This window comes from Ceratotherium simum, chromosome 12 (genome assembly GCF_057802395.1).
Source record: "Ceratotherium simum simum isolate JZ-2026a chromosome 12, ASM5780239v1, whole genome shotgun sequence".
In the NCBI taxonomy this organism is placed as follows: Eukaryota; Metazoa; Chordata; class Mammalia; order Perissodactyla; family Rhinocerotidae; genus Ceratotherium; species Ceratotherium simum.
The window spans coordinates 29,145,108-29,169,279 of NC_141911.1; the positions used below are offsets into that span (position 1 = coordinate 29,145,108).

Genomic DNA, 24,172 nt, shown 5'->3' on the forward strand with positions numbered 1-24,172 from the left:
CACTTCCCTGATTAAACTGTTTTGGTGGATTTTCACTGCGGTTAGCATAATAAACAAAATCCTTCATATGCTTCAAAATCCAACGATCTCGCCAACTTCTCCAGGCCTATCTTTACTCTCTACACTAGAGCCACAACTGCCTTCTTTTGGTTTCTTTGTGCACAAAAAGGCTTCTTTTCGTCACTTCCGGGCTTGACATATTCTGTTTCCTCTGCTTGGAAAGCTCTCTACACCACCAGACCCTTTGTCTTATTTACTCCTAAGGAACAATGAATCGCAGCCCAATGTTACCTCCTAGAAGATTTCCCTGACTTTCCCTCATCCCAGACAAAGTCCGGTGCTTGAAAGTAATGTGTTTAGTTAAAGATCAAGGGCAAAATCCTAGGAAGGATTACACCATATGCCACTTTAATACTAAGTGGTAGCTATTTGGAAGGGGGTTAGGGCTTATATTAATTTCTAACCTATTTGTATAACACAACTAAATTGCCTTTTCCAAGAAACTGAAGCTTCTGTATTGAAGGGAGAATTCTTAAGAAAAGATGTCGTTCTGACTGAAAAATATATTAATTAGTATCAGCTGAATCGAGTTGATTATGTCTTTCATATTTCTTACTGACAGCTGTTGGCTCTGCTTAGTGTACATTCTACTTTCTGAATCATGCATGTCTTCCTTCTGCGAATTAAGAAAAAGCATAGGATAAATGGTGCTATCCATAGTCCCTACTTGAGTTTAGTGTTCATTGAGAGAAAGCAGGGATATGAAAATTCACTAGCCCTACTTCTGCATAAAGAATTAGTATTGGCATACTAATAACCACCATCTCTTTTTGCTTTAAATAACCATTAGTATTACACTAACAATAGAAAATTTATGTTAATTTCTAAATGTTTTTGATGGCTGAGTTCTTTTCCTACTTAATTACAGCTAGAAATAAGTGCCTCCAAGGTTTTATCATATGATAAAATACTCACAGTCTAACACAATTCAATTGTATTTCTAACTTTAAGCTATTATGAAAATTAAAATTTCATCTCATCTCTATTCTCTTGTAAGTATTAATAGAGTAAATAAGTAAATAGTGTTTCCTTTTCTTAAAATGTACTTCAACCCCATCTTTTGCCTGGTAGACTCTATTCCTTGAGTCTTCCATGATCTCCCAATCTAAATTATTTCTTTCCATAATTCTCACTCATAACATCCTATCATTTTCATTCTTAACAAATACCATTATTATAATTACATATTAATTTCTGTAAATACATCATAAATATTCACCTGGCTGGGGCCTTGCCTGTTTTTGTTTTGTTTAACATTACTTTCTTGGATCTACTAAGAGCCTGTCCAGCAAACATTAGACATTCAGGGAAATTTATTGCAAGAATAAATGAATGAATCCAAAACAGCCAAATGCCACCCGTATGTGAATCTTTCCGAGATCATCCCACTCCTATTAAGATAGGTACTTCCTCCTCCATCCTCTTAGACCACATTGTGTAAGTTGCAATATTGTAGTATTACATGTGTACATTTTTTCTTCCTCTCTAAACAATGAGTTCATGGGGTACAAACACCACTCTTTCTTACCTTTCTTTTCATCCCTCATTCCAAACATAGAAGATGTCCTCAATAAATGTTTATTGAATGACACAACCATCCATTGTACATACTCATTGAACACATTCAAGAGTGTATTATGAAAATACAAATAATACATATGTGCAAAATATTCTGTGCATTTTGAATGGATGTCCATATGGACATTATTTAATCATGATCATATATTTGCTACAAAACACTACATTCCATAAATTCCCAGTTTCTCTTGTAGTTTTTCTCTTCTAGTTTTGGAAAGAATTATTTTCATATAGGTTTTCTCCAACATTTATTATGATGAGTCATGAATACTTAAACTTTTTAAACCAAAGACTAATGACTATTATTAAAATTCAGGTTTAATGAGAATCTCCTATGAAATTCAAATGAGTTGTTGAAGTTCACATACAAACAAGAGACCTTCAAGTTAAAAACAATCCTAACTTCATCTCCTGAGACAGGAATCAAGATTTTTCTAATGAAATGTTCACCTCTCTGGCACACAACTTTTAGTCCTTTTTTATAATAAGCTAATTTTATTCAGTTATTCAATATTTCATGAGAGATCCATTTTGTATGTCTTAGAGTCTATATTATTATATATCAATTAAGGCTTCATCAACATTTATGTTTGCAAAGTGCTTGGTGTTATACAAATTAGTGCATCTAATTTTCTCCTCAAACCATGGAAGGACCAAGAAATACATACTCAACTGTGTATTTTTCTTCCAATCCTATATTATTCCAAGGAACTAGCTGTCACCATTATACATGCACGTGCGTGTGCACGTGCACACACACACACACATGTTTATTAGCTGGGAATAGAAGCAGATACCCAGCGAAGGAGAACCTTACTTTGTAAATCATAATGCTACTTCACCACCCTGGTCACTTACCCTATGTATAAAACATAGGGGATTTTATTCTTATCATTAGGATGTTACTGCATGGCTGTCCTGTCCTGAAAGATCTTAAACAGAAGCAGAGTGATACGGTAAGCATAGATGAAATATCCTTACCTCCGGTATCATTTTACTTTTTAAAACATTCCAAATTAATATGTCTAGTTTCCTCCTCAATCAGTAAACACAGACTGAATGTGTCTTTCCTACATATTTTAATTTCATAGATTACAAGTTTCATAGTGACTCAAAACCTACCTAGTAGGAGGAAAATATTACTTCTTGGAAAAACAAATACATACTTTCTCTGAAGACAGACTCATTTAGACAACAATACAGGCTTGGCACACCACACTGTACTCTAATAAGTACTTCGTGTATTGCCGAAGAATTCATTCACTTTTCCCTCAGGCCCCAGACTTATTTTCACTTAATACATGTCTATTTCTTTATCTCTAAAAAGTCCAACAGAATTAAATTTTAAGTTTCCAGTTAAAAATATCAAAGTTTAGGGCAACACTTAAAATGTAAAACATCAGTCAGGAATTATATATTTCATGATCAGTATGACGTGTCAGCATTATCGAAAACCATCTGCTATTGCTAACTGAAGCCCGAGATCATTTAATTGATGATCTTTGCTGCATCCTACATAAATCACAAAGTAAAAACTGCTGTTCAAGCACCTCACACAGACACTCATCGCAAATGCTGCTATCGCACGCATATTCGCATATTCTACATTTAGTGCCATTAGAAAACAGAGAGTAGCAAACCTGGTCTACAATGTCGTTGACTTTATCCCGTTCACAGTCCAGGATTACACGCCGTTCCTTTTTTAACTCCAGATCCTGAAAAAGTGATCGGTAGGTCTCATCTTTCTTGTCATTGTTAATGTTTCCCACATTGATAGCAGTCACTTGCCATTTCTTTTCAGCAGCAGAATCCAGCACAGCTTGCAGTGTTGATAAGCCTGGGAAGGAAAGGAAAAATGATGACTGATAAAGATACTTGAATAACTCAGAATTGTGTTGTATAACTCAGAATATATTTTTAAGGCTGACATTTTTGTGCAACCAAGGTGATGTTGACTCCTCTAAAAAGCCACAGCTACGATCTTTATCAACATCCACTTATTTCTGCTTCACATCAAAAACTTTTATCTAAATGCTATTGCTCTGACTGAAAGAGTCACAGTTTGGGGGGAAAATATTATCCCCTCTTTTCAGCTCTCTCAGCTGTTTCCTTTTGGATAATACCAGTGTAATGTCTTTAATACCTCTGGCTTAAGCGAAATCAAAAGACATCACAAAAATGTCTTTCTCTTATAGAATGGAAAAAATTGTTTCATTATATATGATAGTCTATCATTTTATATTAATATCCTCAAAAGGTTGAGTACACTTTCAGTGAGATGAATCTATGTGAGTCTATGTGAGTATAAGAACCAATAATCTCCATAAGGCTGCTATATTTCCTCCTATTGTTTCCCAGTCAGCAGTTGTTTGATTTTTTTCCTCAATCTTCTGTTAATATCATTTTTGGTTATTGGGACAGATCCCATAGAGATTAAAATGTTCACCTATTAACCAGATGGTAGCAGTTAGTTTTTTAGCACAGATTTGTTACATTTACTTAATTTCCCAAATGAGAGATCATTTTACTATTTATTAGTAACTTTCCTTATAGCATCATAAAACTTAGAAAATTTTATTTTTATTTTTAATTGTTCATACATTACCTCAAAATGTAGGATTGAGAGGGAAAAAAACTTAGGAATTTATTTTCTAAAGTTAAATCTGCAGTTATGAACTACTTGGAAAACCAGTAGTACATAAACTTGTCTTTCACACCACTACAACTCTACAGCCAATGCAAATTCACCATTTCTATTAATAGCTTGATGAACAACACAAAATCAAGGCTCCAAAAAGAATTCAGAACTCATCACATCACCTTCGTGATGCCAGAAAGACCTGCATCTTTCTTAAAAGAACACTGATTCCCTTTTACCTATAAAATGTGGGATTCATCTAATGTGATCACATCGCACTATGAACGTCAATCACCTACTAAACTTTACTTAAATCTGTTTATAAGGGCAAAAAAAATGTGCATTCTAAATATTGTTGAAAACTATTTGAAACTGTAAAACATCATTAAAAATTTTGTTTCAATATTGGCCAAGAGTATACAAAAGGAGTCAATAACATCTTGTGATACCAGAAAGCAAGGAAGCTCTCCAAAACGATCAGCAATGTGTCAAAAGACTCAGGAGCCAATTTGATCGGAATCACTTTAAATAAAGATAAGGCAATTTGAATATCAATAAGAACAATAACTGCAAAGGTATTAAATACATAAAATTTTTTAAATCCATGAATTCATAATAATATTTTTAAAAATATTTGGTTGCCTTTGAAGGATGCTAGGGAGCCAAGCTATTTTGAAATCTGGTAAATAAAAGAAGAGAAAGAAGCATTTTCCTGTCTTTACTCTATGTACTATACTCAGGATAATAATTAATTAAGGGAGGTTTCTCTTCTTGGAAAGACTCCAGCTAATAAATGATGAACGAATATAGATTTATAATTACAACCATCTTGTAACACCTGATGAATTAATGAATCAAGGTAACAGTCATTAACTGCTGCTAACAACACAAAAAGAGAGACAACCAGAAGTTACATGAGTATTCCGAATGGGAATATTCAATGCCACCTATAAAGTATTCATGCTAAAAAAGTGAACATGAATCTCATCAAGCTTCTAGATCTAACTACCAATTCATCAAGAATATATGGCACAGAGTAATATGTTAAATACCATAGTGTTGCAATCATCAAAATCCAGACTGTGAGAAACTCTATATTACATTAGAAAAGCATTAAGAGATATAATCAACAATTGCAATATATGGACCTCATTTTTATCCTGATTCAAACAAACTGTGAAAAAAAATGATGATATTAAAGAATTATTGTTAATTTTGTCTATAAATGAAAATGATATTGTGGTTATGTTTAGAACGAGAAATTTCTTTCAAAATATAAACAAATATTTACAGATAAAATGACGATATCAGTTATTTGTTTCAAAATAATTGTGAAGGGCAGAGGGATATAGATAAAATAAGATTCTTCATATATTGGTCATTAATAAAGCTGAATTAAGAGTCCTTGGGAGTCTTCATATTATTCTCCCTATTTTGTTATGTAAAATATTTCATAATGAAAATTGAAAATAATTCACTTTTATTTCAAACTGTAAAATTGAACCATAAACTGAACTTACAGTGAATTCTGTTTTTTTGGCAAAACAACAAAATTCATTTCCTCTATCCAGTCTTGTACCAAAAAATATAGGATAAACAAGAATTTCTCAAGGGATAGTTGAAACAGAGAGCACATGCCACTGTAAAATCTACTCGTGAAAAAACTTATTTTAAAAACATCATAGATCACCTATGATTTCCATTCACTATAAGTAAATTAAATCCTTCCATGATACAATTCAAATCCTCTTCCTGTTTTTCATCATCAGTGAAGACAGAACACACACAGCTGGTCATCATGATCGATTTGATAGCTATCGATGTGCTTGAAAACAGTTATTAAGTCTATTCAGTTTTCTTTACAAGTAGGACAACAACAACTTCCACTGTCTAAGTCCTACTTTACCACATTCCAACATTATGCAGCTCTTCCTTGTCACCTCCTTAAAAACATTACATCTGTGGATGACGTTCTATATGCTATCCACATATGGTCATATAGCGCTTACAAGCGGGCTTCCTTTCTTCTAGGTGATAAATTATTTCATTTCATTGTTTTTAATTATGAAGCTAACCACATACCAAAGTTTCAAAAGTGATAACGCTCTTGATATTCTGTCCCATCTTCCAACATATATTACAAGAACTTTTAAATATAAATGACAATTTGTAAATGGATTTCATCAAGTGATATTTCTAAACCTAACATCTATTGGCAATTCACCTCATCAGAGAATATGGAAATGATGTATAAAATCAGTAGGAATGCATTTAAAGAAATGGCTGGGATTCAAACTCATTCATTCTGTGTGTCAAAAGTAACTCACAGTTTATGTGAATTCTCTGTTATTAAAACTCTCAGAATTAATATTTTGTAACCTATGAAACCTAAACAAAAATACTTCCATTTATTAAGAAGCTAAACTCCTCAAGTGGTGCAATATCAGACTTGATTAATTTAGTTTTGTCAGAAAATACTTATAATATTAAATCGTCTCCTAAGGACAGCCAGAAGTAATTCACAAACCATGGCATGATCTGACTCAGGATTTGAAGAGACTGATGTCCCATGCTTAGTAATCCATAGTCTTAGATTTGCTTTTTCAGTAGTAGTAACTGACCCTCTCAAACTCTCTCTCAACTTGATCTGCCCCTTCAACACAACTAAGAGTTTTGTATTAAGTCTGGTTACTTTAAAATTAATAGATTATTTTAAAATTTAAAAATCACTGAAAATGCATGTTACAACTATTGAGGTGAAATTAAGTTCTTCAAACATCCACAAATTCATGTTTTGGATCTCTTGGTACCACATTCTAATTAGGGGAGAAAGTATTACTTGAGATATGCCTCTTTTCCTTCCACCAAACTAACATAGAAGTATCTTCATAAATACATTCATCCCTTAATTCAGAATATAAACTTGTATGGACAATGGGAGTATTAAATAAATATTGGTTTATTTAAAGCTTTTAGTAAGTAGTGATCATTCAACTCTAATATATATACTACCATATCAGGATATATGAATTACTATAGCAGAGACTGATTTCATATTATTGAATTACCTAGAACAAAGAAAACTTGAGATATGCAGGTGTTCATCTACATATAGAAAAAAAAATCCAGAAAATTAACTGTTCCTCCTAATAAATATATTTAAAATATCTTCTAAAAAAACTTCAAGAATATTACAAGGTCTGAAATTAAGTTCTAAACTCTCAGACTTTTGGCTAAAATAAAGAATGGCTGGACTACAGTATTGTTGGATTACATTACTTCTTCATGTGCCTGATTGTTACCAGACTAGTTTTAGCTGTATAACTTATTTGTAAGCTGATAATCTCCCTAAAACTCTCTCAAAGTGTTACTAGCGGTAGTTCACAGTCTCATCTTGAGCTAGTGTTAATAATACTGTGAGAGAGTTATCAAAAAGTCATCAGCCTAAAAACAGGTGAAGTCTAAATGTCTTAGTTTGCACATTAATGGGTGGGACTAAAAATGATTACTGCAAATAGGTATATTTCATTCAGACCATGTCTTTCTTCTTAAAAATATTTTCTTTGCTCCATTTAAAATTCACTGCCCTTATTCATCTTTCAGGCATAAAAATTAATATTTATGATCACTAAATCATGGCAGCATGCCTAGGCCAGATTAGGTTAACATATATTTCCCTCATTGACTTTCTCAGGAACATCTGAAAAGAAATTTACAATTTGGAAGCATTTTTATTCTATGCATGATGTCTTCTTGGAACTGGAATCAAAGTGCTTTCTCTTCAGGGGACAAAGAGTATGGCTCAAAATTAAAACCAAGACATAAAGATATAAAGCATTAGTTCTGGTTTTACCTATTGCATTACCTTATCTTATTGACATTGAACCAATAAATATAAACCACTTTTTGATTAAGTCCTGGCTCAAATTTAGTACATATATATCCAAAGATAAAACTATATTTAATGCATTAACATAGGTAACCCTATTACTCTATAGTTCAAAATGTATTGAAGATCTATCTACCTACTCCCTATGAAGTAATAATATGCAGATCCTAGGAAGGGTACTGGGTCATTAAAGAGTGGCAGGCTGCTGCAACATGGCTTGGATAAAGAGAAGACACCAGCATCCTAAAAGGTCACACGGCACCAACTGAACAGTTTCAGCACTCCTCTCACCAGTAAACTTAAAATAGTCAAAGATGATCTGTACAAAGACCAGGATGCATCGATGTCCTTCTTTGTTTACAGCTGGGATGTAGTCTCCTGGCCCTGTTGTTCAGCATTTGGATGGACAGCCGGAAGCAGGAATGGTTTAACTGGCAGTCTCAATTAAGAGCAGTGCAATGAAGAAGCATAATAATTTTTTATGTCTTTTTCATCTAGCTCATATTCATGGCAGAACGTGGGAGAGCCATTTTCATGCTTGGGCCTCATGCTGTTCAAAAGAACATCAATTTATATATTCAGAAATTAAAATTTAACAATATGTTTATCTGATCTAGATTTTCAGAAAAGATTATTAAAAACTGGAAAAAAGAACACACAATCCAGAAAGTGAAGAGAGTGCCACATCAAGAACAGACCATATTGTTTGAAATTGAGGCATCTAGAGATATAAGTTGAGAAAATGGAATCATAGAATCTATTTTTAAAAGCATGCATAATACAGATAAAGGGAACACAGACACATTCTCAAATCATGTAACATTAAAATAAGGAGTGCTCCCTTGAAATGTAAGAGAAATGGGTTAAGGACCAAAGGAAAGAAACCAAGTCACATGACAAATGCATGAATAAACTTGTAAAAATGTAATATGATGGCAAAGCTATATAAATTAAGACATTAATCAGAAACAATCAGATAGCAAAAATTCCATTTCCATGAGTCAAGTAGAACACTACATAAAGGTCAAGCCTTTTGCCAATATTTTGAGAGTCTTACACATTTATCTCTGAAAATAGTTTCGGATGAAAGGCCAGGATAATAATACTCATATTAAAACATGAGCAGCTCTTTGATAACACCTTAAAAATGTATCCATAAGGTCATTTTTGGCTTTAATATATAATTACTTAACAGTATAACTCTACTTTGATGTTCTTCTCTCAACAGACGCAGTTGAACTCAAATCAATTTGTATAATTTAATAATTGGAGATTATCTCATCACTTCAATTTCATTTAATATTTCTAAAGTATTAATAAAGTCATTTAAAAATGTCTCAGGTTCTTTTCACAAGTACATAATCCATCCATCTTCACCCGATCATTTCCCAGAGCTTTTCCTTCTTCAGTATCTCTCTTCAAATACTAGAGTTTCTCTTTTTCTATTTATGTCAGCTGTTGTCTATTTGAATTTCTCAAAAGTTCAGTTTCAACTAGAGGTAGTCATAGTGATGGGGAAGTATGTCCTTAAACTAAAAATGCCACCTTCAACTTTGTCAAACAGTAAAGAGAATCCATCTTTTGATCCTTCGATTTAGCAAGCAAGATTCAGGTTCTAATATCATTTCAAACTTAAAATGCACAGACGCTTAACTCATTCATTTATTAACCCTATTTATTGAATATCAACTCTGTTCCAGCATTATCTTAAGTACTGTGTGTACAGTTAAAAGCTGTACACCCAGTGTACTGGATACTGCCTGGGCGTTGCCTTCCTGGGGCTTATAGCTAGATCTTAAACAAATAGCATAATGCTTAGCCTGTGTGACTAACACAGTCCCTGGAACACAGTAGGAGCTCAATAGCACTTCTTGGATGAAAGAATGAACACCACTATTAATTGCAAGTTGTGATAAGTATTATGTTGGAAAAGAAGAGATTGCTCTGAGAGAGAATAACAGCATGAAATGCATTTCTGTGGAAACACCATATAAACTGAGATGTGAAGGAGGAGAAAGAATTAGAGACATGTGCAGAGATTTAAGGTGAAAGAATTTGGTGCATCTGAAAAAGGGAAAGGTTATTTAGATGGATTTAACTTAGTGAGTGAGTAGGGCAATGGTACGAATTGGCAGGAACCAGATACTTCAAAGACCTTAAAGTCATGTTAAGAATTTTCAATTTTACCCTCATTATAATGTGAAGCCATTGAAGTGTTTTAAGTAAGGAAGTGATGTGTTCACAACAGCATTGAAAAGTATTTAAAAATTCTGGCTACTTTGTGTAAAATGAATTAAAAATAAAGAAGTGTGGAAATGGAGAGATGAGAGAATGAACACATAATGGTAGCTTGGCGTGGAGTGATGACGATGAAACAGAAGAGCATTTAGAGATATACTACATTTAGGTGGTAGAAATCACATCAATAGGATGCAAGGGTGAAAGAGGTATTAAGAATACTCCCAAATTTCAGGCTAGCTTTATTCACAGAAGAGAGGACTGAGGGACTTAGCAGAGAGCAAGCAGAAATACTACGAATAAGATCAGTTTTATGAGCCTTTTTATCACATTAATAAGAAGTATGCTTCAGAATCATCCAGCACATTGGAATCCATATTTACTTTAAATGGTTCTGTTTTAGTTTTTCATTCCCCACGGGAATAGAAAAGCTCTCCATTCTCAAAGCAGGGGGGAAAAAGCTGTTAACATAGCAAAATTTTTCAGCTTGTATAGTGCTGACTGGTTTTTCCACTGAGTGTTATTCCCAGGACTGGGAGGACAGGGAAGGGAATCAGACACCTTGCTTAAGCACTCCTGACTGGGGACTGCTGCAGTAAATGACTACAAACTGATCAACGGAGAATGGACTGACGGCTGGCTCTCTTCTTGTCTGCCTTTGCGGGTTAAAAAGGTGCCTCTCTCGGTGGAAACAGGTGTCTGGTTTTCATTTGAACCTTTAAATACTCCGGGAAGCAAGCTGCTGAAGGAAGCAGAGTTTGGTACTTAGGTACTCTTACAAAAGTGGTTCTCAATCTTTTTGAGTTGGGTTATGGATACTCTCTCTAGAAAAATACAAAGATGAACATGTGCACAAAATGTTCCTACAATTCTAGGAAGTACACAGACCGACTGAAGCTGAATCATGGACCCAGGAATGGTTAAGAACATCTGGGATTCTATAACAAGTAAGTCAGGCAGGTCTGCTATTACTAAACTTTCCAACAAGGGATATGGGAAACACAAAGGAAGTAACCATCCCACCACACACACACACACACACAAAACCTTTAGTATAATGAGCCAAGACTCTAATTGGCATGCTAATCAAAAACATCTCATCATAAACAATTACACAGAATTGTGAAAAAAGCATAGGTCTGGTGTTGGAAGATCTGTGTTCAGCTGTACCACACATGGGTGATCATGAACTAGTCCTTTAACTTCTCTGAGATTCAGGAATCTCATTTTAAAGCAAGGTTAATAATAATTGTCCCTGCCTGATAAAACTTTTGCATGTGAAAATATTTAATAACTATAAATTTCTGTAGGTCTTATTTATATATTTATTCAAATTTTACTTAAACCAATTTTCAAGGCAGCCACATCACTCACCTTGAGTTGTAACATAGTCATGATAGGGTCTCAGCTACTGACGCCAAAAGGTGCTTTTAACATTACAACTGAACATTTGGGCATTGGATTGACACAGTCTATATCTGTAAATGGTACATTCACAACTTTTTTTTTGTTTTACTCTAAATATATTTCCCAGGTTTCTAATTGCATTACTCATTTACATAGCAAAATTAAACCAAGTGACTCTTGGACTTGCATACAGCTGTGTAGCTTTATAACATCACATATAAGTGTCAAGTGTAGGCATTGAATTTGACCCATTACAAAGAGATAGGGATATTGTGACTTACCTCTGTCACTGTCATAGAGGTACGCAAACTTGTCCCATTGATAGTATTCAATCAAGCTAAGAAGTGCTCCTTTGAGATCAGGTCTCATCTGAATGACAAATGGATGTGTGCCATCTGTTGGGAAGCTGGGAGTGATGAACGAGACATGGAGCGTTCCACAAAACGAGGTGATGGTATTTACAGACTTCTTGTCATAAAATCCAAAAATAGCGTAGACTCCTCTTGAAAACTGGGAGCAGACTAGAATAGGAAAAATAGAAAGGATAAAGCATTGAAATTGGCATACAATCACATGGATTTGCTTGAAACTTAATGCCCTTTTATATAAAACACAAAATAATCAACAAATTGAAAGAAATATAGAGTTTATATCAAAGATCCACCAAATGTATGAGCACTTATTTCCTTAGCACTTTACTTGAGGAATTCAGAGAATTACAAAGCATTAAAAATAAGAATTTCTAGGTATAAGAAAATACATACATTATTGTTTAACAAGCTACATAAGTGTAAACATATTTTAGGACACCCCCATGAAAAAAGAGTGCAAGTAAAAATCACTAGTTATAAGAAGAACAAATTGCAGTTATCTGGAATTTATGCACATTTATAATAGTGCATTCCCTATAATATCTGATTCTTTTAAAGGGACTTCTTGTGTTTATGATGGTTTCATACTAGAGGTCAGAGTGCTTCTGAAGAGTTTTAATGCTGACTAAAAACTCTTTAAGAGAAGATGGATGCAAGACTCGCATCATATATAAACAGACATATCACGGCAAAGAGATATCCCTCACCTTGGGTCACTCAGAAAAGCAGCAATTAAATGAAGCTCAGAACTCCTAATTTTAACCTTTCCTGTGGACTTAACTTACCCCATATGTTCTACTCCCTACAAAACAAAAAATATTACCAAAATATGTTGGTTTAGGACTATCATTCTTAAAAATATTATATTTCATTTGAAAGTCCCCATAATGCCCATAATCCCTTATCCTCTACCAATATTTGTATTTCAGTGAATGGCATATGACACTACCTTCTCCCGCTCCCTCCCTCATAGTCAGACCATCACTAAGTCATGTTCATTGTAACACCTAAATATATTGAAATGTGGTCCACTTATTTCTATCTCCATTCCAACCATCCTAGTTCACTGACCTTGCCTTATGCCTTGCATGTTCTCTGTACATTAACTTGTTTATTTCTCATGATAACCTTTGAGGTAGGAACTATTATTATTCCCAAATTACTGTTAAGAAAACAGAAACACAGGGAGGTTAAGTGACTTACCCCAAGGTCATACAACTATTAAGTGACAAATGCTGTATTAAAACCTAGGCAGTCTGGATTCAGAGTCCATGCTCTTAACTAATGGATAATGCTGTGTTTCTCACTTGCATTACTGGAATACTCACCCAACTTTTCTGCTTCATCTAATTATGCCCCTTCCACTCACTTCTCCACAATATAACAGAATAATTTTTTTCTAATTTTTTTAACTAAAAAAACAATAGCAGTTCACCTATTTCTTCTACGTCCCATCCCCTACCTCTGCCAACCACCAATCTGTGCGCTTGGTTTTTTGGGTTGTTTCTATTTAGTTTCCACATATAAGAGAGATCATCTGGCATTTGTCTTTCTCCGTCTGACTTATTTCACTTAGCATAATGCCCTCAAGGTCCATCCTTTTTGTCGCAAATGGCAAGATTTTATTCTTTTTTATGGGTGAACAATATTCCATTGTATACATATATACCATAATTTCTTTATCCATTTATCCATCGATGGACACTTAGGTTGTTTCCATATGTTGGATATTGTAAATAATGCAGCAATGAACATGGAGGTGCATATATCTTTTCAAGTTAGTGTTTCCATTTTCTTGAGATAAATACCCAGAAGTGAAATTGCTGGGTCATATGGTAGTTCTGTTTTTAATTTTCTGAGGAACCTCCATACTAATATCCATAGTGGGTGCACCAATTTACATTCTCATCAGCATGCACAAGTGTTCCCTTTTCTCCACATCCTCTCCAACACTTGCTATTTCTTGTCTTTTTGATAATAGCCATTCTAACAGGTAGGAGGCAATCTCTCATTGTGATTTTGATTTGTCTTTCCCTGATTAATGATGTAAAACAGCTTTTCATGTACCTGTTGGCCATTGGGATGTCTTGTTTGGAAAAATGTCTATTCAGATCTTCTGCCCATTTTTTAATACTGTTGTTTGTTTTATTTGCTATTGAGTTATATCAATTCTTTATATATTTTGGATGTAAACCTCTTATCAGATATATGATTTGCAAATATTTTCTCCCATTCAGAGGTTGCCTTTTCATTTTGTTGATAGTTTTCTTTGCTGTGCAGAAGCTTTTTAGTTTGATGTGGTCTCACTTGTTTATTTTTGCTTTTCTTGCTTTTGCTTTTGGTGTCCGATTCAAAAATCATCACCAAGACTATAGCAGGAGCTTACCGCCTATGTTTTCTTCTAGAAGTTTTATGGTTTCAGGTCTTAAGTTCAAGTCTTTAATCCATTTTGAGTTAATTTTTTGTATGGTGTAAGATAGTGGTCCAGTTTTTATTCTTTTGCATGTGGCTGTCCAGTTTTCCCAACACCACTTATTGAAGAGACTGTCCTTTCCCCATTGTATATTGTTAGCTCCTTTGTGGTAAATTAATTGACTATATATGTATGGGTTTATTTGTGGGCTGTCTATTCTGTTCCATTGATCTATGTGTCTGTTTTTCTGCCAGTAGCATACTGTTTTAATTACTATAGGTTTGTAATATAGTTTAAAATCAGGGAGTGTGATGCCTCCAGCTTTGTTCTTCTTTCTCAAGATTGCTTTGGCTATTCAGGGTCTTAGACGGTTCCATACAAATTTTAGGATTGTTTGTTCCACTTCTGTGAAAAATGATGTTGGAATTTTTATAGGGATTGCATTGAATCTGTAGATTGCTTTGAGTAGTATGGACATTTTAACAATATTAATTATTCCAATCTACAAGCATAGAATACTTTTCCATTTATTTGTGTCATCTTCAATTTCTTTCATTAATATCTTGCAGTTTTCAGCACACAGTTTACACAGAATGTAAATTGGTGCACCCACTATGGATATTAGTATGGAGGTTCTTTCTCCTCTTTGGTTAAACTTATTCCTAGGTATTTTATTCTTTTTGATGCAATTGTAAATGGAATTTTTTTCTTAATTTCTTATTCTAATAGTTAATTATTAGTGTATAGACACAGCAGATTTTGTGTCTTGATTTCATATCCTGCAACTTTATTGAATTTGTTTATTAGCTCTGAAAGTTTTTTTAATGGACTCTTTAGGGTTTTCTATACATAATATCAAGTCATCTGCAAATATTGACAGTTTTACTTCTTCTTTTCCAATTTGGATGCATTTTATTTCTTTTTCTTGCCTAATTGCTCTGGCTAGGACTTCCAATACTATGTTGAATAACAGTGGTAAGAGTTGTCTTGCGAATCTTAGAGGAAAAGCTTTGGCTTTTTACCATTGAGTATGATGTTGGCTGTGGGCTTTCATATATGGCCTTTATTTTATTGAGGTCTGTTCTCTCTATAGCTGCTTTGTTGAGAGTTTTTATCATAAATGGATATTGAATTTTGTCAAATGCTTTTTCTGCATCTATTGAGAAGATCATGTGATTTTTATCCTTCATTTTGTTAATGTGCTGTATCACATTGTCTGATTTGCGCATATTGAACCATCCTTGCATCCCTGGAATAAATCCCACTTGATCATGGTGTATGATCCTTTTCGTGTTCAGTCATGCATCGCTTAACAATGGGGATATGTTCTGAGAAACGTGTCGTTAGGCAATTTCACTGTTGTGTAAACATCATAGACTGTACCTACACAAACCTAATAGTATAGTCTACTAAACACCTAGGCTATATGGTATATCCTAATGTTCCTAGGCTACAACGCTGTACAGCATTTTACTGTACTGAATACTGTAGGCAACTGTAACACAATGGTAAGCATTTGTGTAACTAAACAAAAGGTACAGTAAAAATATGGTATAAAAGATAAAAAAATGGTACACCTATATAAGGAACTTAGCATGAATGGAGCTTGCAGGACTGAAAGTTGCTCTGAGTAAGTCAGTGAGTGAGTGCTGAGTGAATGTGAAGGCCTAGGGCACTACTGTACACTACTGTAGACTCTATAAACACCGGACACTTAGGCTACAATAAATTTATAAAAAATATTTTTCTTTCTTCATTAATAAATTAACCCTAGCTTACCATAACCTTTTCACTTTATAAACTTTTTAATTTTTTTAACTTTTTGACTCTTTTGTAATAAGACAGCTTAAAACAAACACATTGTACAGCTGAACAAAAATATTTTCCTTCTTTATATACTCATTCTACAATCTTTTGTCTATTTTTAAAAATTTTCATTTCTTTTTACTTTTTAAATTTTTTTGTTAAAAACTAAGACACAGACATACACATTAGCCCTAGGCCTACACAGGGTCAGGGTCATCAATATCACATCAATATCACTGTCTTCCACCTCCAAATCTTGTCCCCCTGCAAGGTCTTTAGGGGCAATAACATGCATGGAGCTGTCATCTCCTATGATAACAATGCCTTCTTCTGGAATATCTCCTGAAAGCCCTGCCTGAGGCTCTTCTTGAGGAGGTGTCACTCTTTCCATAAATACTTCTATGGTGGTTTGCTTGGTTTCTTTTTTTTATCATAGACTTGCTCACAAGCAGATAATGCACCATGAACCTTCCTCTTTATTAATAAAAACGTTTTGGTGTTTGGGTCCCTGTTTTCAAATGTTTTAAGGAGCTCATTGAGGTCTACAAAAGCTTCTGCTAAATCCTTCACTGTGAATTTTCTTGGGGGCTTGTCTTCTTTTTCTTCTCCTGCAGTTTCCTTTTCTCTTCCTCTTCTTCATGGATGAGTTCCTATTCCAGTTCCAACAGCTCTTCATTAGTCAGTTCCTCAGGAACCCCCTCTAGGAGCTCCTCAATGTCATCCTCATGCACAGCCAGGTAAAGTTGTTTGCCATCTCAACCACAGCCTTCTTGATTTTTGCAACCTCTTCATCCTTAGAAAATCCTTTGAAGTCATGGACGAACCTCTTGAGCGTATTCTTCCAGATGCCATTTGTACACTCCTTAGTGACATCATCCCAAGCCCAAGAAAGGTTCTTTTTTTTTTTTTTCTATTCCTGCCTAGCTTTTTTTGGGGGGGGGGGGGAGATCAGCCCTGAGCTAACATCCATGCTAATCCTCCTCTTTTTGCTGAGGAAGACCAGCTCTGAGCTAACATCTATTGCCAATCCTCCTCCTTTTTTTCCCCCAAAGCCCCAGTAGATAGTTGTATGTCATAGTTGCACATCCTTCTAGTTGCTGTATGTGGGACGCAGCCTCAGCATGGCCGGAGAAGCAGTGCGTCGGTGCGCGCCTGGGATCCGAACCCGGGCCACCAGTAGCGGAGCACGTGCACTTAACCGCTAAGCCGTGGGGCCGGCCCCCCAAGAAAGGTTCTTGATACAGTCAGAGATGTTGTTATCCTTCCAGAATTGCATTAGTGTCTTCCTCAGGTTCAGCAATAGCCAGCAAATGTTCTCCTTGGGTAGTAGGCCTTATAAGCTGCTATAATTCCTTGAATCATTGGTTGGATCAAAGAGGTGGTGTTTGGAGAGAGAAACACCATCTGGATATTGGGATGAAGATCACCCATAAAAGGAGGATGTCTGGGAGCGTTATCAACAATAAGCAAAATCTTGAAAGGTATGTTATTATCCAAATAGTACTTCTCAATTTCACTGGCATAGCAATTTAGGAGGGCATGTTGGAAGAGAAGCTGGCTCATTCATGACGTATTATTGCTCCTGTAGTACACTAGCAGTGTGTGCTCACTGATATGCTTGAAGGCCCTGGGGTTCTCACTGTGCCAGATCACAAAGAGTTTCAAATTTGAAGCCTGAAACATTGCCACCAAGCAAGACTGTTATTCTGTCCTTAAAAGCCTTGAAACCTGGCATTGAGTTGGCCTCTTTATGGATGAAAGTCCTTTCAGGCATCTGTTTCCAGAATAGGGAAGATTCATCCATATTGAATAGTTGCTCTGGCAAGTAATTTTCCTACACAATCAGCTAATCTAGAGTTTCCAAAAATTCTTCATTGCCTTCACATCAGAACTCACAGACTCACCCTCACTTTCACATTATATAATGAATAACGATTCTCAAATCATTTAAACCACCCAGAGCTAGCAGTAAATTCAACATCATAGTTGGGTCTAGCCTTTCCTTTCAACATCGCAAACAAACTTTTTGCTTTGGCCATGATTGTCTTGGTGCTCAGAGGGATACATTTCTGTGTCTGGTCTTCAATCCAGGTCATTAGAAGTTTCTCCATGTCTCATATAGGTCCTTCTCAATTTTTTGTTAGTCTGATTGCCTTCAATGAAGCAGATCCTTTAACGGCTTCCAACGCTTTGTTCTTATTCTTCAAGATGGTAGCTATGGTGGAATGGGACTTGCCTGACTGTCGAGAAATGACCATCATTGATTCCACCTTCGTAGTCCTTAGTCACTTTTAATTTTGTTTATAGGTCAGTCACTTGATGTGGCCACTTACTGGCAACATTAGCTATGGATTTTGTATGCTTACGGGCCATAATGAACAAAGCAATACGAGATCAAATCAAGTACAAGAGAAAATTATGCAATCAAGAGATGCAGTAAACACAAGATATATAAGGCTGCTGCTAACATAACACGGCATATGGTTTTACAGTAAACTATTTTTCTTTTAAGTACAAAGAGTACACACTAAAATAACAATAAAAGGCACAGTAAATACATAAACCAGTAACATAGTCATTTATTATCATTATAAAGTATTATGTACTGTACATAATTGTATGTGCTATACTTTTTTTTTAATGACATCTTTTTTTCTTGCAGGGGAAGATTCTCCCTAAGGTAACATCTGTTGCCAATCTTCCTACTTTTTTTTTTTCCTTCCCCCCACCAAAGCCCCAGTGCATAGTTGTGTATAGTTGTGAATTCTTCTGGTTCTTCTTCTTGAGCCACTGCCACAGCCTGGCTACTGACAGATGAGTGGTGTGGCTCCATGCTCGGGAACTGAACCTGGGCCGCTGAAGTGTAGCACGCTGAACTTTAACTGCTAAGCCATCAGGGCTAGCTCTGTGCTATACTTTTATGTGATTGGCAGCACAGTAGATTTGTTTACACCAGCATCACCACAAGCATATGAGTAGGGCATTGCACTATGATGTTACAATGGCTACAGCGTAAGTAGGTGATAGGGATTTTTCAGTTCCATTATAATCTTATTGGACCACCATCGTATATGAGGTCCATTATTGACTGAAACATCATTATGTGGTGCGTGACTGTACTGTTGACTTCAGTTTGCTAATATTTTGTTGAGGATTTTTGCATCTATGTTCGTCAGGGATATTGGCCTGTAATTTTCTTTTCTTGTGGTATCCTTGTCTGGTTTTGGAATCAAGGTAATGCTGGCCTTGTAAATGTGTTTGGAAGAGTTCTCTCTTCCTCTATTTTTTAGAAATAGAAATAGAAATAGAACATAAACTAACAACCTAGAGCATAATACCAAGCATCCTTTTAAATTAATTAACTCCCATTTAAAGTATAAGATCAATACTATCTATTATGTTTTATTTCCTTCACAAAAATAGATGATCTGTAGAAAAATAGATTTGTTTCATGAATAAGAGCACTGCTAAAATACATGCAGATTCTAATAGCCAATTCCAGACAAACAATAAATAACAGGTAATAATTTTTAGTGACTCTTGTATGATGTGAAATGAGAGGAAAGCAAGATTGGCTATTTCTTTGAGTGGCCCTTATTCATCAAATATTCCCATTTTCCTTTAAATATTTACTGATCTTCAACTCACTTTTGTCTTTCTAACATAAGAAGTTTTCTGGGATTTTTAGGTTATGTCTCGGTAATATACCAATTGACACCTCCTCCTTCATTACCAATTTTCTGCAGAGTAGACTAATATACCACAGAAAACATTTCTGTGAATATATTTCTTTATACTTATTTCCTTATACTTATTTCGTTATACTTATATGTTCCTCTATACTTATTATTTCTTTATACTTATTGCATACTTTAACATAAAGCAAAGATGAGATTCCTGCCTTTTATTCATGTTCATATTTTTGTCCGTGTCTGAGTGCATAAGTTGAAAATAACCTTTAATGTGTTTGACTATGTGCATTCTTCACATACATGAAAATGTTCTTTCATTGTTAAAACCCTTCTAGGCCAACTCTGCAGTAATTTCTTATTTTATACATGGATATATGTGAGCTGACATCTATATCTCAAATCTTAAATTTGTTCAGAAATTGAGGATTCTATATGATATAAAAAGAATTTGCATAATATTTTCTCTGGTTCTATCTTATTTCATTGCCTGCAAAGTGTTGGCATGTCATCTAAGCACTAAAGGAATATCATGCAGTATGATTTATTAACAAGACCTTTTCATCTTAAGTGAAATAGCTTCTGTGATGAGAACAGCTGCCACAGCATCAGCAGAATGCTTGACAAAGGACGCTACTGTTTAAATACACAGACAATCTTAATAAGGAGACATACCTTTCATTTTCCATTTGTTTTAGACTCTAGAGAGAGTTGTCAAGGGGCCTCCTGGTTATCATGGCCATCTGGAAACACTTGGCTTTGGCCCAACAATGGGCACAAGCTGTATAAGACTTCATAAGAAATTACAATTCACCTAACTCAGAAGGCACTTTTTTTCCAGGCAATTCAGCTAATTCTCCAATGAACATAATTTTATAACAATAGCCTTCCTCTCCTGACTATTCCTAGTCTCTCTCAACACTTGTCTCTTATCCTTTATCTCTTCATGGCATATATTCAATTGTCTATTTGCCTATATCCTCTATTTTTCTGAATATTTCCCTCTTAATGTCCCTTTGCTCTACATACAATTAACAGTCATTTGGTCAACATTGCTCATTTCCTTCTCTTTACCTTAGATAAATCACTGTCCCTGTCTCTAAGCATGATAAGGATATCACTGAGATTTACAACCAGGAATCAATCAGAATGCTGACTTGAACTAAGCTACCTTGCTTACCCAATGTGCAGTGACCATCTCAAGATGAAAAATTTAGCGCTAAACTTCTAACAGTCCATTCCCAAAATACACAAGAGTGTTTGCATTTTAATATTGATGCTTTCTCCAACATAGCACGAGCTATTGACACAATACACAAGAACATTAGTTATATTACTTTGAAATTACTCCTCATTTGATTAGAAATGAAATTACTCACTTTGATCTCTACCTTATTCCCCAGCAATGCTTCCAAAATTGAAAGCCACTTCCCTAACTTATAACCATCCTCAAAGAAGGAAGATTTACTATCACTGAGAATATCCAGATAATGTGTCATAAGCTCTGGAAATAATTCCAAAGACAACTTTCTAAAATGAGTTAGACAATACCAGCACCCTCCATATAGTCCTTCTTTTCCTATGTCATCTCTGGAGGCAGAGGAAGGAGAAGAAAAGCTCTCAGTTTCACCTCTAGCTTCATGACCCATACAATTACCCCATGAAACACTATTATAAATTTCTGAATGATTACGCTAGCCAATATTAGAATTGTATTTATGTCTTAAGACTCAAAACTGATTGCAAAGTAGTAGATAAAGATGCTATCACTGAGTTCTACTTTAATTAAATATTTAATATCAACTTTGAGAAACTCAGCAAAGGCAAGTCCTTTTAAAAGACACTTTAGGTCAAACAGCAGAAATGATAATCTCCTGGGTGTAAGTAACTTGCCTATTATTCCACTTTTTATTACAAGGCCAGATGATATAAGCCAATAACAATGCTGATGGGGCATCCAATGTGCATCTTTTGCTCTTGGGTCATTCTGCTCATTGGTGCTGCTAGTGGAGCATGCTTGATACAGTCTTGAGAACCTTGCACGGTTATTTAGTAGAAAGCAGATGAAGAACAGGGCACACTTTATTTTTGTTTTACATTTTTTATATTTATAAATTGCCATTCACCTCAATGGAACAGAATAGACAGCTTTATAAGCAGGAATGGTGACAGCTCCTTTGCAGCTTGTGCAAAGTCTGGTGAAAGCTGCATCACCAAGCAATCCTGACCTCAAAATACAGGTATACTGTGTTTTATTGCTCTTCACTTTATTGTGCTTCGCAGATATTGCATTTTTTACAAATTGAAGGTTTGTGGCAACCCTGCGTCGAGCAAGTCAATCGGCACCATTTTTCCAAGAGCATTTGCTCACTGTGTCTCTGTGTCACATAATATTTCAATATTGTATGACTCACAATATTTCAAACTTTTTCATTATTATTTTATTTGTTATGGTGATCTGTGATCAGTGATCTTTGATGTTACTATTGTAATTATTTTCGAGCACCATGAACTGTGACCATATAAGACAGCGAACTTAATCAATAAATGTTATGTGTGTTCTGACTGCCCCACTGACCGTCCATGCTCTCATCTCTCTCCCTCTCCTCAGGCCTCTCTATTCCCTGAGACACAACAATATTGAAATTACGCCAGTTAATAACCCTACAATGGTCTCTAAGCGTTCAAGTGAAAGGAAGAATCGCACTTCTCTCACTTTAAATCAAAATCTAGAAATGATTAAGCTTAGTGAGAAAGGCATGTCAAAAGCTGAGACAGGCTGAAAGTTAAGCCTCTTGTGCCAAACAGCCAAGTTGTGAATTCAAAGGAAAAGTTCTTTACGGAAATTAAAAGTTCTACTCTAATGAATACAAGAATGATAAGAAAGCAAAACAGTCTTATTGCTGATGGAGAAAGTTTTAGTGGTCTGGATAGAAAATCAAAGTCAGCCCTGGTGGTCTAGTGGTTAAGATTCAGCACTCTCACTCCCAAGGCCCAGGTTTATTTCCCGGTCAGGGAACCACACTACCCATCTGTTGGTCGTCATACTTACTGTGGTGGTTGTGTGTAGCTGTGATGCTGAAAGCTATGCCACCAGTATTTCAAATGCTAACAGGGTCACCCATGGTGGACAGGTTTCAGCAGAGCTTCCAGACTAAGACAGACTAGGAAGAAGGACCTGGCCTTGTGAATACATTGTCTACTATAGTACCAGAAGATGAGGATGGCACAAAAAGACCAGGCAGGGTTCCATTCTGCTGCACACAGGGTTGCGAGCTGTCAGAATCCTCTTGACAGTACTAAGAACAAAAATAGAAGATCAAATCAGCCACAACATTCCTTTAAGCCAAAGTCTAATCCAGAGCAAGGCTCTAATTCTCTTCAACTCTATGAAGGCTGAGAGAAGTGAGGAAGCTGCAGAAAAAAAATATTTTAAGCTAGCAGAGGTTGGTTCACAAGGTTTAAGGAAGGAAGCCATCTCCATAACATACAAGTACAAGGGAAGCAGCAAGTGCTGATGGAGAAGCTGCAGCAAGTTATCCAGAAGATCTAGCTAAGATAATTAAGGAAGGTGGCTACACCAAACAACAGATTTTCAATGTAGACAAAGCAGCCTTATATTGGAAGAAGATGCCATCTAAGACTTTCATAGCTACAGAGCAGAAGTCAATGCCTGGCTTCAAAGCTTCAAAGGACAGGCTGACTCACTTGTTAGGGGCTAATGCAGCTGGTAACTAAGTTGAAGGCAATGCTCATTTACTATTCCAGAAATCCAAGGGACCTTAAGAACTATGTTAAATCTACTCTGTGCTCTATAAATGGAACAACAAAGCCTGGATGACAGCACGTTTGTGTGCAATAAGTTTTACTGAATATTTTAAGCCATTATTGACACCTACTGCTCAGAAAAAAAGATTCCTTCCAAAATATTACTGCTCATTGACAATGCACCTGGTCACCCAAGAGCTCTGATGCAGATGTACAAAGAGATTAATGTTGTTGTTTTTATGTCTGCTAACACAACATCCATTCTGCAGCCCATGGATCAAGGAGTAATTTTGAATTTGAAGTCATTATTTAAGA

At 35.4% G+C, this 24,172-nt stretch overlaps 1 protein-coding gene across 15 annotated transcripts in view; it reads right to left on the bottom strand.

Annotated features, from left to right (window-relative positions):
• Window positions 1-24,172, bottom strand: part of GRIA2 (glutamate ionotropic receptor AMPA type subunit 2) — a 156,846-nt gene that overhangs the window by 59,321 nt on the left and 73,353 nt on the right. For 13 of the 15 annotated variants that reach the window (XR_015553800.1, XR_015553799.1, XM_087437486.1 and 10 more), the window contains exons 3-4: window positions 12,092-12,331; window positions 3,279-3,475 (exon numbers count right to left, since the gene is read on the bottom strand). Coding sequence is in view for 13 of the 15 variants with exons in the window: in XM_087437486.1 (XP_087293612.1) it covers window positions 3,279-3,475; window positions 12,092-12,331 (437 nt within the window). In the remaining 2 variants the exon portion in view is untranslated. Of the gene's footprint in view, window positions 1-3,278; window positions 3,476-12,091; window positions 12,332-13,252; window positions 13,344-23,141; window positions 23,389-24,172 lie in introns of all 15 variants that reach the window. The other 2 variants (XM_087437487.1, XM_087437492.1) reach the window with 2 other exon arrangements.